At 49.5% G+C, this 17,072-nt stretch overlaps 1 protein-coding gene across 2 annotated transcripts; it reads right to left on the reverse strand.

Moving 5' to 3' along the window:
* Window positions 1-7,555: 7,555 nt before the first annotated feature.
* LOC126990367 (uncharacterized) lies at window positions 7,556-12,236 on the reverse strand. Of its 2 annotated transcripts, none has more exons than XM_050848991.1 (2): window positions 8,125-12,236; window positions 7,556-7,961 (listed from the first exon to the last, which is right to left on the reverse strand). In XM_050848991.1, the coding sequence occupies exons 1-2, from the start codon at window positions 11,182-11,184 to the stop codon at window positions 7,959-7,961; spliced, it is 3,063 nt and encodes a 1,020-aa protein (XP_050704948.1). In that variant the 5' UTR covers window positions 11,185-12,236; the 3' UTR covers window positions 7,556-7,958. The 2 variants fall into 2 exon arrangements, with proteins under 2 accessions (XP_050704948.1, XP_050704947.1); XM_050848990.1 differs by lacking the exon at window positions 7,556-7,961 and having other exon boundaries at window positions 8,031-12,137; window positions 12,178-12,222.
* Window positions 12,237-17,072: the final 4,836 nt, after the last annotated feature.

Consider the following 17,072-nt stretch of genomic DNA (forward strand, 5'->3'; position numbering starts at 1 on the left):
TTGCACTAGTCTGACCCTGTAGGAAGGTGAATGTGTAGGAAGGTGGTCATGGAGGTAAAAAGGGTGGAAAGGCCGTGAGGCGCTCGGGCTGATCCCAGCGAACTGTCAGTCGGCCATCTTTTTGTAGGGGTAGGCAGCGACTGCTGGGTAGTGATGAAACACGTCATGGAAGTATTTCGCTACGCTGAAATGCATGTCTGTCCCCTGTCTAAGAGGTGGGGTTTTGGTGAGGTCACATAGTTATAATAGGGAGAGTCAGGTCTGTTTTGGGGCTGGGCTATGATGACTCAGGTCGAGAAAAACCGAGGTCAGGGTGAGGACAGATAATTAATAAGGGATGTCAGGTCTTGACCCAAGTCGATCCACACATATTCTCTGTCTGTAATTCAGTAGAGCTCTCGTGCAGCGATAGTAATAAAGGCAGGAATGTCGCTCCGTATGTGGTCTGGAATGCTGGCTACCTGTGTTTCATTTGGGTGCAATGAACAAGCTAACAAAAATCTGATCCATTCATTACTTTTCACCAGTAAGTTATTTATTAATTAATTTTTCAAGCAAGCGTGCATAACTTTTACATACATAAGAAGAAGAACATAAGAACATAGGGAGACTGCAAGAGGCCGAGTGGCCTACACAGGGCTGATGCACATGACGTATGAACATTGATTATTTGATCAAAGTGTTAGCAACATGATAGTTGGCTATATAGCCGGATTTGTCAGCTTAAAACCTAAGAGGTCTTTAAAGTGTGAGTCGTGCTGCAATGCTTTATTTACCCAACATCTGGATGCAACTCACTGATTTATCTCAGTTGAAAATAAAGGCCACATATCTTTTCCATCCAGAGATGTTGTCATTTGTCTTGTGCGTGAATGAAAATTCAGAGAGAAAGTTTTACAGTATAGTGACCAACCATATGCAACGTTGTGAACACATTCTTGTCACAACATTGTAACACTGTCTGAGTTCCAGGAGAGGGCTGTCTTATCCAGCCTGCCACAACACATGTTAGACAGTGATCCGTTCACTAATTATCTTGTGTTACTGATCAAGGCTGTAGCCGAGACCTATCTGCAGGTCAGGTACAGATATGCAGCTAGACCGTTTACTTCACGACTAATATCCCTTAAAGGCGCCAGAAGCAGAGCCAGGATAAATAAATTAGTACTATTTAGTGGACTGTGATTCTGTGTATAATATATAATATCTAGTCTGAAGGACCTGTTGGCATGCAATGTATGTAACACTGTAGTTTCATTTGACACGCCTTATTATTATAAGTAAGTATAAACAGTGTAAAATGGGGTAAGAAAAAGTGCTACTGAAGTGACAGCCCCTACAACAATATGGCGAACGGGGGAAAGCGGTGGGCTCACCCAAGACAGTACTGACCGCGCGCCTCACAGCCACTCCACCCTTAATACCTCCATGAAGGTGGCACTCTCAAGCTCAGTGCTGGGGAATCAGAAGGTGTCATGTGCTGCAGAGAGGCTTGGAGGTGTTACAACAATGATAGTGAAATGCTGGATTGCACTAATCTGACCCTGTAGGAGGGTGGCACGCTCTGGCTAAGTGCTAGTGAATCAGAAGGTGCCATGTGCTGATGAGAGGCTTGGAGGTGTCATAACTATGCTACTAAAAGGCTGGACTGCACTAATCTGACCCTGTAGGAGGTTGGCACTCTCAAGCTCTGTGCTAGGGAATCAGAATGTGTCATGTGCTGCGGAGAAGCTTGGAAGTTTTATAACTACGCTAGTGAAAGGCTGGGCTGCAGTAATTTGACCCTTTAGGAAGGTGAAGGTGTATGAAGGTGGAACTCTCAAGCTCTGTGCTAGGGAATCAGAAGGTGCCATGTGCTGCAGAGACGCTTGGGGTTTTTATAACTATACAAGTGAAAGGCTGGACAGCACTAATTTGACATTGTATGAAGGTGGCACTCTCTGGCTCAGTGCTCAGCTCAGCTGTCTTGTGCTGCAGAGAGGCTTGGAGGTGTTATAACAATGATGGTAAAATGCTGGATTGCACTAGTCTGACCCTGTAGGAAAGTGACACTAACAAGTTCGGTGCTAGTGAATCAGAAGATGACATGTGCTATAACAATGTGTTATAACAATGATGGTAAAAGGATGGACTGCACTTATCTGACCCTGTAGGAAGGTGGCACTCTCAAGCTCAGTGTTAGGGAATCAGGTGTCATATGCAGCAGAGAGGCTTGGAGGTGTTATAACAATGGTGGTAAAATGCTGGACTGCACTCGTCTGACCCTGTAGGAAAGTGACACTATTAAGTTCGGTGCTAGTGAATCAGAAGATGACATGTGCTGAAGAGAGGCTTGGAGGTGGTATAGATATGCTAGTAAAAGGATGGACTGCACTAATCTGACCCTGTAGGAAGGTGGCACTCTCAAGCTCAGTGTTAGGGAATCAGGTGTCATATGCAGCAGAGAGGCTTGGAGGTGTTATAACTATGTTAGTGAGATGCTGGTGTTGAGGAGTGAATGACACACACGAGGGAGCGGGGGTTGCGATGCATTCTATAAAGAGGCCAGACAGGGAATGTCCGATCCTCGAGCAATGGCAGTACATGACTGTATACTCGGATTGTTCCGAAGCGCTGCTCAGTGCTTCGGTGCCGCTGAAGGGTAATGGCTCTACAACACCTCACCCCCCTACCAAAGTTTTATGTTATCCCCCAAATATCCACCACCATCTCCAGTCACCAAAGCTCCCCTTTACTGCCGTCACCATTTACATAGTTGCTTGATATCTGCCAGGCGGCTTCCTTTGTCGTGCCGATCGTCGCCTCGTCTCGGCAGAAGTTATTTTTTTCCCCGGCTGTTTGTCCTGTTGACCCCTCTGGCCGGCGCGTTTGTCCTGCCCCTTTCGGCGGTTCTGCTGCCGCCTCTCCCGGTTTGGTTGACGCCCTCCCCTCTGTTCCCGGTCGTGGTTGTCTGGATGGTCTTCTGTCTACTAGTTGGGGATGCTGTATATCCGCCGCTGCCCCGCTGCGTGCCTCCGTGTCCTCATCGTCTCCTCGCCGCTCAGCCGTCTCCCCTTGGGCGGCTGGGGTGTCTATGTCCGTGGCCTGCATGTTACCTCTCTGGGGCACTTGTTCGTCACCTGCTGACAATGGGGATTCTCCGCTAATTTTGTCCTGGGCAGGCCTGTCACTGCTTAACAAAATTATTTGATCCGCGTGGCGGGACCACAAGGTATTTCCTCCAACATCTGCTTCGTAGGACAGTGGTCCCGTCTTGGCTATTATTCTCCCTCTCCTCCATTTCGGTCCCACATAGCTTCTTGCCCAAACTATGTCATTTTTTCAGAATGTTCTTACCCTTTTCCCCGTCATCTGTTGGTCTTGCCTGCTCTCCATCGCGGTCTCTTCGTCGGGCAGAAGTAGGTCTAGTTTTGAGCGTATATTCCTGCCCATCAGCATTTCCGCCGGTGTTTTCCCTGTTGTGCTGTGTGGAGTAGAACGATAGTTTAACAGAAATTTATACAGGCTCCTTTCCCCCGACTTGCAGCCCCCCATCATTGCTTTTATTCCTTCCTTCACAGTGCTCACCGCTCTCTCCGCCAGTCCGTTACTCGCCGGGTGGTATGGCGCCACTCTGATGTGCCGGATTCCATTCTGCTTGACGAAAGATGCCATCTCTTCCGACGTAAACTGCGGGCCATTGCCTGTGCATAGCTGTAGGGGTAGACCAAGCCTGCTAAACAGTACACTCAGTTCATGAAGAGTTCAAGCCGTTGTCGTGGATTTCATTGGTACTGCCTCTATCCACTTTGAGTAGCTATCCACTACTATGAGAAGCGTTGTTCCCATAATTGGCCCCGCAAAATCTGCATGGAGCCTCTCCCTCGTGTTCTCTCCCATGGGTGGACCGCTGACTGTGGTGGTGCTGCCCGCTTCTCCGCACATCCTGGACACGCTCTCGCCAATTCCTCCAGCTCCTTGTCGAGACCCGGCCGCCACACATATCGTCGAGCCAGCTGCTTCATCCTCACGCATCCTGAGTGCCCCACATGCAGTTCCTTTTTCACCTTGTCTTGCAGGGACGCCGGTATCACCACTCTGCCTCCCCACATTAAGCAATCCCCCTCTGTCGAGAGCTCCTCCATCCGAGACTTGTAACTGCTTACCTCTGCTGTTGCCTCCTCCGGCAATCCGTCTGACCTTACTGCCGCCAGCACCTTTCCCAGGACTCTGTCACGCCACGTTGCCGCTGACACTTCTCTTGCTGTCACTGAAGGCCCCTCGTCCATATATAACACGTTGCTTGTCTTGGCTTCCCTCTCTATTCTTTCTGCTCCTTTGTCGACAATGCCCGGGAGCGGTAGTCTGGACAAGGTGTCGGCCACCCTCATGTCTGCAGAGGGTCTTACCTCCACATCGTAGCTGTAGGCTGCTAGTTGAAGGGCGTATCGCTGCATCTGCGCTGCCCCAACGGCGGCATCTCTCTGCTGGGGTTCAATATTCTGGAAAGTGCTTTGTTATCACTGACAAGGGTAAACTTCCTCTCGTAGCAATATTGATGAAATTTCCTAACACCGTAAGAAACTGCCAAAGCCTCCTTTTCTACGATGGGATATTTCTGCTCTGTTTGTGTCAGTATTCTTGACGCATACGCCTCCGGCCTTTCTATATCTCCTGGTAAGACTTGCATTAGCGCCGCTCCGACTCCTACTTCGCTCGCGTCTGTTACCAGTTTGACCGGTAATTGTGGACCGTATATCACCAATACTGGGTTGCTGGCCACCGTCTGTTTTACCCTTGCCATCGCCTCTTCACATTCCTTGGTCCATCGCCACTTAACTCCCTTCTTGAGTAGCTCATACAATGGCGACAACGTAGTGGCGAGGTGTGGCAACAGCCGGGACTAGTACCCACCGCTCCCAATACGCTCCGGAGTGTCGGTACAGCACTCGGGTTCGGCATCCTCCTTATTGCTTCGGTCTTCTCGGGTATGGGTTTCAGTTCCGTGCACCTCCTGCAAATTGAATTCACACTTTGACCTTTTGAGCCGAATCTCATTCTCTTTCAGTCTCCCCAGCACTTTGTCCAAAGTTTCAATAAGGTCTTCTGTGTTCGTGCCCATCACCAGCAAGTCGTCTAAGTATGCCACACAGGAGGGGATTCCTTCTAATATTCTGTCCATCGCCGCCTGGAAAATGTCCCCACAGAAAGCTAAACCAAAGGGCAATCTCTTCATCCTCAACAATCCTCTATGCGTAGCTACAGTTGTTAGGTCTTTTGATTCCTCACTTAACTCCATCTGTAGATAAGCATCTCTCAAATCTAGCTTTGCAAACCTCTTCCCTTTTATCCTTGTAAACAACTCTTCCGTGGAGGGTAAGGGGTGCTTAACTATATCCAACTGGGGATTTACCGTCATTCTGTAGTCAGCCGCCAGCCTTACTTTGCCATCTGCTTTGGGCACTGCCACCAACGGTGTCGCCTAGCCACTGCTGTTGTCAATCTCCACGGGCTCGGCAACACCTTCCTTAATCCACCTCTCCAGCTCCTGGTCCACGAGTGGGTAAAGGGCGTGTGGCCCTGGTCGCGCTTTCTTCCCCACCGGTCGTGCTCCTTCCTTGAGACGCAGGTGTGCTTTGATCGGCATGTGCCCTAAAGACTGTGAAAAGACCTCACTGTGCTTGTGTAGGATTGTGGTAAGTTTATCCCCATTCTTTTCCGCAACTCCAAGTTTGCCTACCATCTCCTTCCAGTCCAGCTGAATCACCAGTAGCCAGTCACGACCCAGGAGCGAGGGCCCTGTTCCTTTCACTACCTTTAACGGCAGAGTTTCTACTTGATTTTTAAACTTGACCTCCAGCATGGCTACTCCTCGTACCTGAAGTGCCTCACCTGTGTATGTGACTAACCGCCTGTTGGAGGCTTCAAGTCTTGGTTTGCTGCGTAGCCTGTTCCACTCCTCCTCGCTGATGACCGTGCTGCTCGCTCCCGTGTCCACCTCCATGCGTATCTCTGTGCCCTGCACGCTCACGTCTACAGTCAGTGGTGGGGTTTTCCGGATTCTCCGCTGCTGTCCAGGCAGCTGTATAGTACCAAACCCCTCCAGCCTCTCTTCCTCATCACTAATCTCTTGCTCCTCATCCTCCACGCTATTTACTCTGCCTCGCCGTCGACACATTACATTCGCCTGGTGTGGCCTTTACGACTGCACCTGAAACATTCCTTATCCTTAAATGGGCACTCCGTTGCCTTGTGGTAGCTACTGCCACACCGATTACAAGTTACACTACTACGTGCCCCCTCACGAGGCAAGTACTTGTTTTGCAACCTGGCCTTGTCCCACCTGCTCGTTGGTTCTTTCTGGTCCCCGGGCTTCGTTCGCGACGGCTCCACTCTGTTCACCTGGGCTTCTTTGTGCTCCCCTCCCAGCACCTTCGCCTCCGTTGTTGCTGCCTCCATCGATAATGCCAGTTTGCACGCTTTGTCCCAAGTTAAGTCGTCGCCCTCTCGTAACAGCCTCCGCCGGATCCGTTCGCTCGACACTCCACCGACGAATCTTTCTCGAAGCTGCTCTGTTAAGTTTGCCCCAAAGCTGCAGTTGGAAGCTTTCCCCTTCAGTTCTGCCACGTAACTGCTGATTGTCAGGGTTTCCCTTTGATTTTCAGAGTTGAATTTGAACCTTCCCACCACCACTGAAACTTTGGGCGCATAGTGCTGAGTAGCGAGACGAATCAATTCCTTCAGTGTCCTCTCAGAGGGTTTCCCCAGGGCGCACAGGTTCCTCAGTAATTGATACACCGCTGGGCATCAGACAGTCAGGAACAACGCCCGATTCCGATTCTCCTCGGTGATATTACTGACCTCCAGGAACTCTTCGAACCTTTCTGTATAGGCCTCGAAATCTTCTCCCTCTGAGTACTGCTCCACCGCTCCAATTATTGCTGCCATTCTCGTCCACGGGGTTTCACTCGATTCCTTCAGAATCCCATCCTCGTCGCCACGTGTTGAGGAGTGAATGACAAACAAGAAGGAGCGGGGGTTGCGATGTATTCTATAAAGAGGCCAGACAGGGAATGTCCGATCCTCGGGCCTTGGCAGTACATGTATCATCGGATTGCTGTTCCGAAGAGCAGCACAGTGCTTCGGTGCCGCTGAAGTGTAATGACTATACAACAGCTGGACTGCAGTAATCTGACACTGTAGAAAGGTGGCACTATCTGGCTCATTCATAGGGAATCAGATGATGTTATGTGCTGCAGAGAGGCTTGTAGGTGTTATACCTATGCTAGTGAAAGGCTGGACAGCACTAATCTGACCTGTAGGAAGGTGGCACTCTCTGGCTCAATGCTCAGGTAAAATAAGGTGCCATGTGCTGCAATGAGGCTTGGAGGTGTTATATTTATGCTACTGAAATGCTGGACTGCACTAATCTAACCCTGTAGGAAAGTGGCACGCTCAAGCTCAGTGCTAGGGAATCTGAAGGTGTCATGTGCTGCAGAGAGGCTTAGAGGTGTTATAACTATGATAGTAAACGACTGGACTGCACTAATCTGGCTCTCTAGGAAGGTGAATGTAGAGGCCAGTAGGAGCACAACAAACACTTTTCTCTGCAGTGCAGTTTATTTGCAGTGCAATTAAATTGAGTAACAGCAATAAGTAACAAGGGCTGCGCCAGTCGTCAGTAGCCAGTGGTCTGCTTCCCCTGATTCGCCGCCGCCGTCGTAGGCCTTCCCAACAGCGGGCACTCCGGACTCCGGCACACAGCCGACGGTGCCTCGCACAGAACCTCGCCCCGGGCGGTATGAAGGCCTTCTTTGCGGGGCCTCCTTCTGGTGTGCTTGCTGGCGGCCAACTGCCCCTCTCATAATCGGGAACAGCTTCTTCACCTCGCTTCATTCCTCAGGCCTTTCCGTTGCTAACACAGCGCGCATGACTCACATCATCTGAACCACCTCCTCAGCCCGAGTCCGAATCTCACATCACTTAAATGAGAAGAGGCTATTAATTATACAAACGAGCAATTCTCTCTCCCTCTCTCTCTCCCTCTCCCTCTCTCTCTCTCACTCTCACTCTCGTTTTAATCACCCAACAAACCATTCTCACCTCCACACACATACACTCCCCCCTGATGTATCAATCACATACTAAACACTGTCGCCGTCTTGCTATCCTGGTCGAACGTCTTAATGGTTGTTCTGCCTCCCCTTCCTCGATAACCCTCCGTTGACCCACGTCGGCATCATCTTGAACAGGGAACGCCATTATCAATTCATCGTCACTACTTTCAGAGGCGATAATATCTTGCTCTTGTCGTTGACGGCTCGAACTACGCTTCCGGAGATCCTTGACATGCCGCGGAATTTGATCCACCTCCGCAACTTGATCAGAAACAATACTGGTCACCGTGCCCTCCTTATATCGGTCGTCGCAGCGTCCTCTTGGCGGCTTCACCCATACATTATCTCCCATTTGGTAAGGATTGTGTTGTACCCTGACATTTCTTTCTATTTCAGCCTCTCCTCGCACTCTCATGGCGTAATTGTAGATTACATTTCCTGGAGCGGAAGACTGCGTACAATCATCAGAAGGCGTGATGTTGTATAGATACACTGCCTCTGCTATCGAACAGCCTTTCCTTGCCGCAATCACCTTCACAGTACGGTGGCAGCGTTCCACTATACCATTACCAGATGGGGCATAGGCTCCCCTATAGTGGACACGCACATTCCACCGCAAGGCGAACTGAGAAAACAGCTTACTGCGAAAAGCTGTGTCGTTATCCGTCAGTAGCTCCTGCGGCGCCCCACGTTCAAAGAACACCGCTTCCAGGTGCTTAATGAGGCAATCACTTGTCTGAAGCTGAAGCAGGCGCCAAATGGTGAAGCGTGATGGTCCACAGTCTATCTGTGAGAGATAAGACTGTCCTCTGCAGTGCGTGATGTCCATCCCGACTCTTTGCCAAATGCCAGTCACGGACAAGTCACCAGTATGCCACTTCGCAGGCGCCGGGTCGATAGATAGGCATTCCTGACAGGTGGTAGTAATTGAGCGCACCTGTCCCCTGGTTACTGCCGGGTTGACCCTCCTCGCGAAGTAAAGAGTCCGTCTCACACCAGGATGACCTCGAGAATGGTGAACGTCTGCCACTAACTGATCGATAGCAGGGTCTGCAGCAATGGCACAAACTGACGGTGACAGATCGACTGTTGATGATGCTTTCAGCCATCGCTGGGGCACACGTGTGAGGGAGTCTGCTTTGTTCTCCGCGGACGATATTCGCGTGATGGAAAGCGATAGACCGCACTCCTTGACCAGGGACACAATGATGCCAAGGCGTCTACGTATCAACATTTCGCTAGCCGCTTTCGTTTTCAGCCTTGCACGACCAGTGAGGGCATCCTCTACCCACCGACACACAGTGGTAGAGTCACTCATTAATTCCACAGTTTTCATCTGCCAAGCTAGTGCAAGGTTGAGTCCCTTGATGACTGAATCGAGTTCTGCCATATTTATATGATCCGTGCCTTCAGGGCGAAGCCAGCTAGCGTCTTCGATGATGCACCCGTCCACCTCAACCGCTGCGCCTAGAGCCAGGGAACTTGCATCCACCCACACTCTTGCAGTGTCTCCTTTAACATCCCACCTGCCTCGAGCTGGGTCGTCCTTCTTTACCCTAGTCAAGATCTCTGTTAGCAGCATCCGTGGTTCCTCACCAACAACGGCATCATCCCATCCTCGCGTTGAAAGATTAACCCTTCTCTTCACATAGGCAGATGCCACTCTCAACCATCCGCACACTGGAAAGTGACCAACCAATTTTCCACAGTAGGAAAACACACTTCTTCGAGTGAGCTGTTCAGGTAATTCGCTTATCCTGCCATCACGACCCCAAGCCAGTGAGTGATGCTCCCCCCAAACCTTCAAGCCCAACACTCTTGCTCCTTCAGCCACACGCTCGGGGTTTTTGGCAGCCAGTCCATATTGTTCAAGATGTTCTAAAACACGGTTGGCAGCAACGATGTCTTCGTTTACTATGATGTCGTCAATGTAGGCCGACGTTCCCCGCCTCACATCAGGATCTTGTGATAACACGCTGTTGAGCACTGCTTTCATCACTAATGGAGCAACATTCAGGCCGAATCCCAGACGAGTAAGGCAATACCTGCGGCCTTTATACATCACAGTCTGATATGGCCAGAGAGATTCGTGAATGTGTATTTGTAGGTAGGCCTTCTTTAGATCTACAATAGACACGTTTGTTCCTTTCCTTCGCCATTCCCGCATTTTGTCTGCACAGACATCCGCATCCGCTGTAAAGGTGTCTATGTAGGAATTCAGCTCCCTGAAATCGAGTACGGGCCTCACCTTCCCTTTGTTGTGTTGTATAACAACCATCAAAGGGATGAGTCCCTTTGCTGGACCGTGTTTTCTTTCGTCGAATGGCACCATCCATTTGTCTTCTATCCACTTATCGATTTCTTCTTCATACTGTGCTCTCACTCCGCGGGGGACTCCGTATGCCTCCATCTGGTTTTTCAGAAGGCCTGGCTCTTTACCGTTTGACCACTTCCATGCCGCTGTCCAGGAGCGACTTGCTGTGTCGTAAGATGCAGTGAAGTCTCGTTCCTCTATCACTTTACCAACCGCTGCGGCACACACATTTGTATTTGCTGTCCCAAACCGCACTTCACGTCCATTGATGAAAACACCACCGAGTGCAGTAATGCCGTTCATTCCTAGTATAAACGTGAATCCTAGTGGTTTGACACTAACAACAATCACTTCAACCTCGGCAACAGCACCGTTATCCAATTGGATTCTTACAACACCTGTGCCCTCACACTGCTGCTCCTTCCCACTAATATTCAGGATGGACACTGCCTCTTTCTTCCAATTCTTACAGCAGGAGACATGAGCCACGCATCGAGAGCAGCCAGTATCAACCAATACGCTGTGCTTGTCCCCGTTCAATGTCACTACTGTAGTTGGTAGCGCCTCTTTCACTAATCTTTCTGAGGAGAGACTGGCGCTGACGCCTCCCCTCCACTCGCGTTTCCCGAGCACGCTGATGAAACATGGCCCCAAACACCACAACGATAGCACCGCACACGGCGTCTCTGAGAAAGTCCTCTGTTGGTGCCTGCTTCCCCACGACGAGCCAAGCAGTTCCTGGCAAAGTGGTTCACGCCGTCGCAGATGTAACATCGTTGATTGGAGGCGCTGATCTGTTTACCGTCTCCTTGGGCGGCAAGACATGCTTCCTGAATACCAGAAGTCCCATCATCTCGTATGACAGCCCTCGCTCGAGTTAGGAGCTGTCCAATGTCCAGTGCCTCCATTCGTGATCCAGCTCTAAGTAACTGCCGAACACTCTCTGGAAGGCCAGAAACAAATGCACAAGCCAGGCCCTTCTCAGACATCCCGCCAAACAGAGAAGACAGGCGCCGCAGCTCAGCTAGAAAGACGTCAGGACTTTCACCTGGTGTCAATTTTCGGCTGACGAACTGTTCATAGGCTGCATAGGGGTCCGCGGCAAATGCGGCCAGAAGTGCTTCCTTTATCTTCTCTTTCTTCTTCTTTTCCTCTTCTCCTAATTGAAGATAAACAGCAAATGCACCCCCAGAAAGGCGAAGAGGGATCACACTGGCCACATCATCAATTTTCCGTAACTTGCAGACGAGTTCTAGTTTTTCTATCCATTCCACCACAGACGCAGTGCCACTGCCGTCATACTGTGGTATCAATTTCAGGTCGAGGGAGTGCTCAGACATAATGCCTAGATAACTTGTAGAGGCCAGTAGGAGCACAACAAACACTTTTCTCTGCAGTGCAGTTTATTTGCAGTGCAATTAAATTGAGTAACAGCAATAAGTAACAAGGGCTGCGCCAGTCGTCAGTAGCCAGTGGTCCGCTTCCCCTGATTCGCCGCCGCCGTCGTAGGCCTTCCCAACAGCGGGCAGTCCGGACTCCGGCACACAGCCGACGGTGCCTCGCACAGAACCTCGCCCCGGGCGGTATGAAGGCCTTCTTTGCGGGGCCTCCTTCTGGTGTGCTTGCTGGCGGCCAACTGCCCCTCTCATAATCGGGAACAGCTTCTTCACCTCGCTTCATTCCTCAGGCCTTTCCGTTGCTAACACAGCGCGCATGACTCACATCATCTGAACCACCTCCTCAGCCCGAGTCCGAATCTCACATCACTTAAATGAGAAGAGGCTATTAATTACACAAACGAGCAATTCTCTCTCTCTCTCTCTCTCCCTCTCCCTCTCTCTCTCTCACTCTCACTCTCGTTTTAATCACCCAACAAACCATTCTCACTTCCACACAGTGAATTTGTAGGAAGGTGGCACTCTTTGGCTCAAAGGGAATCAAAAGGTCGTATATGCTGCAGAGAGGCTTGGAGGTGTTACAGCTATGCTAGTGAAAGGCTGGACTGCACTAATCTGACGAAGGTGAAGGTGTAGGAAGGTGGGACTCTCTGGGTTAGTGCTAGGGAATCAGAATGTGTCACGTGCTGCAGAGAGGCTTGGAGGTGTTATTATTATGCTGGTGAAAGGCTGGACTGTACTAATCTGACCCTGTACGAAGGTGGCACTGTCAAGCACTGTGCTAGGAAATCACAATGTGTCATGTGCGGCAGGGAGGATTGGAGGTGATATAACTATGCTAGTGAAAGGCTGGACTGCACTATTTTGTCCCTCTAGGAAGGTGGCACTCTCTGGTTCAGTGCTAGGGAATCAGAAGGTGTCATGTGCTGCAGAGCGGCTTGGAAGTGTTATAACTATATTTGTGAAAGGATGGACTGCACTAATCTGACCCTGTAGGAAGGTGCAGGTGTAGGAAGGTCAATCTCAGTGCTAGGGAATCAGAAGGTGTCATGTGCTACAGAGAAGCTTGGAAGTTTTATAACTATGCTAGTGAAACGCTGGACTGCACTAATCTGACCCCTTAGGAAGGAGAAGGTGTAGGAAGATGGCACTCTCAAGGTCAGTGCTAGGGAATCAGAGGGTGGCATGTGCTGCAGAAAGGCTCGGAGGTGTTATAACATGCTAATGAGAGGCTTGACTGAGCTAATCTGACCCTGTAAGAAGCTGAAGGTTTAGGAAAGTGGCACTCTCTGGCACAGGGTTAGGGAATCAGAAGGTGTCATGTGCTGCAGAGAGGCTTGGAAGTGATATAAATATGATAGTGAAAGGCTGGACAACACTAATCTAACCTGTAAGAAGGTGGTACTCTCTGGCTCAGTGCTAGGGAATCAGAAGGTGCCATGTGCTGCAGATGGGCCATAAGGTATTATAACGATGCTAGCGAAAGGCAGGACTGCACTAATCTGACCCTGTAGGAAGGTGTAGGTGTAGGAAGGTGGCACTCACTGGTTATGTGTTTGGGAATCAGAAGGTGTCATGTGCTGCAGAGAGGCTTGGTGATGTTATAACTATGCTAGTGAAATGCTGGACTCCAGTAACCTGACTGTGTAGGGAGGTGAAGGTGTAGGAAGGTGGCACTCACCGGCTCAGTCCTAGAAAATCAGAAGGTGTCATGCTCTGCAGAGATGCTTGGAGGTGTTATAACTATGCTAGTGAAAGACTGGACTGCACTAATCTGACCCTGTAGGCAGGTGGCAAACTCAAGCTATGTGCTACGGACTCAGAATGTGTCATGTGCTGCGGAGAGGATTGGAGGTGTTATAACTACGTTAGTGAAAGGCTGGACTGCAGTAATTTGACAATGTAGGAAGGTGGCACTCTCTGGCTCAGTGCTAGAGAGTCTGAAGCTGCCTAGTGCTGCAGAAAGGCTTGGGGGTGTTATAACAATGCTACTCAGAAGCTGGACTACACTAATCAGACCCTGTAGGAAGGTGAAGGTTTAGGAAGGTGGCACTCTCTGGCTCAATTCTAAGGAATCAGAAGGTTTTCATGTGCTTCAGAGAAGCTTAGAGGTGTTATAACTATGCTAGTAAAATGCTGGACTGCACAAATCTGATCCTGCAGGAAGGCACCACTCTCAAGGTCAAGGCTAGGGAATCAAGAGGTGTCATGTGCTGCAGAAAGGCTTGGAGGTGTAATAACTATGTTAGTGAAAGGCTAGACTGAACTAATCTGACCCTGAAAGAAGGTGAAGGTGTTGGAAGGTGGCACTCTGCATCTGTGCTGGGAAATCAGAAGGTGTCTTGTGCTGCAGAGGAGCTTGGAGGTGTTATAGCTATGCTAGTGAAAGGCTGGACTGCACTAAATTGTCCCTGTAGGAAGGTGAAGGTGTAGGAAGTTGGTACTCTCAAGCTCAGTGCCACGGAATCAGAAGGCGTCATTTGCAGCAGAGAGGTTTGGAGGTGTTATACCTATGCTGGTGAAAGGCTGGACTGCAGTAATCTGACTCTGTAGGAAGATGGCATACTCTGTCTCAGTGCTAGGGAATCAGAAGGTGTCATGTACTGCCTAGAGGCTTGGATGTGTTATAAGTATGCTAGTGAAAGGTTGAACTACACTAATCTGACCCTTTTGGAAGGGGAAGGTGTAGGAAGGTGGCACTCTCAACCTATGTGCTAAGGAATCAGAAGGTGTCATGTACTGCCTAGAGGCTTGGATGTGTTATAAGTATGCTAGTGAAAGGTTGAACTACACTAATCTGACCCTTTTGAAAGGGGTAGGTGTAGGAAGGTGGCACTCTCTCACTCAGTACTAGGGAATCAGAAGGTGTCATGTACTGCCTAGAGGCTTGGATGTGTTATACGTATGCTAGTGAAAGGTTGAACTACACTAATATAACCCTTTTGGAAGGGGAAGGTGTAGGAAGGTGGCATTCTCAACCTATGTGCTAAGGAATCAGAAGGTGTCATGTGCTGCAGAGAGGCTTGGAAGAGTTTTAACAATGGTAGTAATAGCCTGGACTGGACTAATCTGACCCTGTGGGAAGGAGAAGGTGTAAGAAGGTGGCACTCCCTCTCTCAGTACTAGGGAATAAGAAGGTGTCATGTACTGCAGAGAGGCTTGCAGATGTTATAACTATGCTAGTGAAAGGCTGGACTGCACTAATCTGTCCCTGTAGGAAGGTGGCACTCTGGAGCGTAGTGCTAGGAAATCTGAAGTTGTCATGTACTGCAGAGAGACTTGGAGGTGTTATAACTATGCTAGTCAAAGGCTGGACTGAACTAATCTGACCCCGTAGGAAGGTGAAGGTGTATGAAGGTGTAACTCTCAAGCTCTGTGATAGGGAATCAGAAGGTGCCATGTGCTGCATAAAGGCTTGGAGGTGTTATAACTATGCTAGTGAAAAGCTGGACTGCACTACTCTGACCATGTAGGAAGGTGTAGCTATAGGAAGGTTTCACTCTCTGGCTCAGTGCAGGGGAATCAGAAGATGTCATGTGCTGCAGAGTAGCTTGGAGGTGTTATAACTATGCTAGAGGAAGGCTGAACTGCACTAATCTGACCCTATAGGAAGGTGGCACTTTAAGGCTCAGTGCTAGGGAATCAGAAGGTGTCATGTGCTGCAGAGAGGCTTGGAGGTGTTATAACTATGCTAGTGAAAGGTTGGACTGCACTAATCTGACCCTGTAGGAGGTTGCAGCTGTAGGAAGGTGGCACTCTCTGGCTCAGTGCTAGGGAATCAGAAGGTGTCATGTGCTGCAGAGAGGCTTGAAGGTGTTATAACTATGTTAGTGAAAGGCTGAACTGCACTAATCTGGCCCTATAGGAAGGTGGCACTCTAAGGCTCAGTGCTAGGGAATCAGAAGGTGTCATGTGCTGCAGAGAGGCTTGGAGGCGTTATAACTCTGCTAGTGAAAAGCTGGACTGCACTAATCTGTCCTTATAGGAAGGTGGCACTCTCTGGCTCAGTGCAAATGAATCAGCAGTTGTCATGTGCTGCATAGAGGCTTTGAGGTGTTATAACTATGCTAGTGAACGGTTGGAATGCACTAATCTGACCCTATAGGAGGGTGGCACTCTCTGGCTTAGTGCTAGGGACTCAGAAGGTGTCCTGTGCTGCAGAGAGGCTTGGAGGTGTTATAACTATGCTAGTAAAAGGCTGGAGTGCACTAATTTGACCCTGTTGGAATGTGCAACTGTAGGAGGGTGGCACTCTCTGGCTCAGTGTTAGGGAGTCAGAAGATGTCTTGTGCTGCAGAGAGGCATGGAGGTGTTATAACTATGCTAGTGAAAGGCTGGACTGCACTAATCTAACCCTGTAGGAAGGTGGCACTCACTGGCTCCGTGCTTGGGAATCAGAAGGTGTCATGTACTGCAGAGAGGCATGGAGGCGTTATTCCTATGCTACTGAAAGGCTAGACTGCACTAATATGACCCTGTAGGGAGGTTAAGGCGTTGGAAGGTGGCACTCTCAAGCTCTGTGATAGGGAATCAAAAGGTGTCATGTGCTGCAGAGAGGCTTGGAGGTGTTTTAACTATGCTAGTGATAGGCTGGACTGCACTAATCTGACACTTTAGAAAGGTGATGGTGTAGGAATGTGGCTCTCGCTGGCTCAGTGGTAGGGGATCAAAAGGTGCCGTGTGATTCAGAGAGGCTCGGATGTGTTATAACTATGCTAGTGTAATCTGGACTGCACTGAACTGACCCTGTAGGTAGAGGCACTCTCTGGCTCAATGGTAGGGGATCAAAAGGTGTAATGTGCTTCAGAGAGGCTCGGATGTATTATAACTATGCTAGTGTAATCTGGACTGCACTGATCTGACCCTGTATGTAGGTGGCACTCTCTGGCTTAGGACTAGTGAATCAGAAGGTGTCATGTGCTGTAGAGTGTCTTGGAGGTGGTATAACCATGCTAGTGAAAGGCTGGACTGCACTGATCTCACCCTGTTGGAAGGCGAATGTGCAGGAAGGTGACACTCTCAAGCTCTGTGCTAGGGAATCATAAGGTTTCATGTACTGCAGAGAAGCTTGGAGGTCTTATAACTATGCTAGTGTGTTGCCTTCAGCTTCGATCCTCTGTTTTTAATATATTACTATTAAGTGAGTTTCATAGTTACGCAATACAATTTTAAATTATGATTAAGTTTATTCACATTCTGTTGGTGTATAATGGTAGCGAACCTATTCAAGTTAAGTAGCAATATCATTTACACTTCATCATTTGT

This window comes from Eriocheir sinensis, unplaced genomic scaffold, assembly GCF_024679095.1.
Source record: "Eriocheir sinensis breed Jianghai 21 unplaced genomic scaffold, ASM2467909v1 Scaffold159, whole genome shotgun sequence".
Taxonomy (NCBI): Eukaryota; Metazoa; Arthropoda; class Malacostraca; order Decapoda; family Varunidae; genus Eriocheir; species Eriocheir sinensis.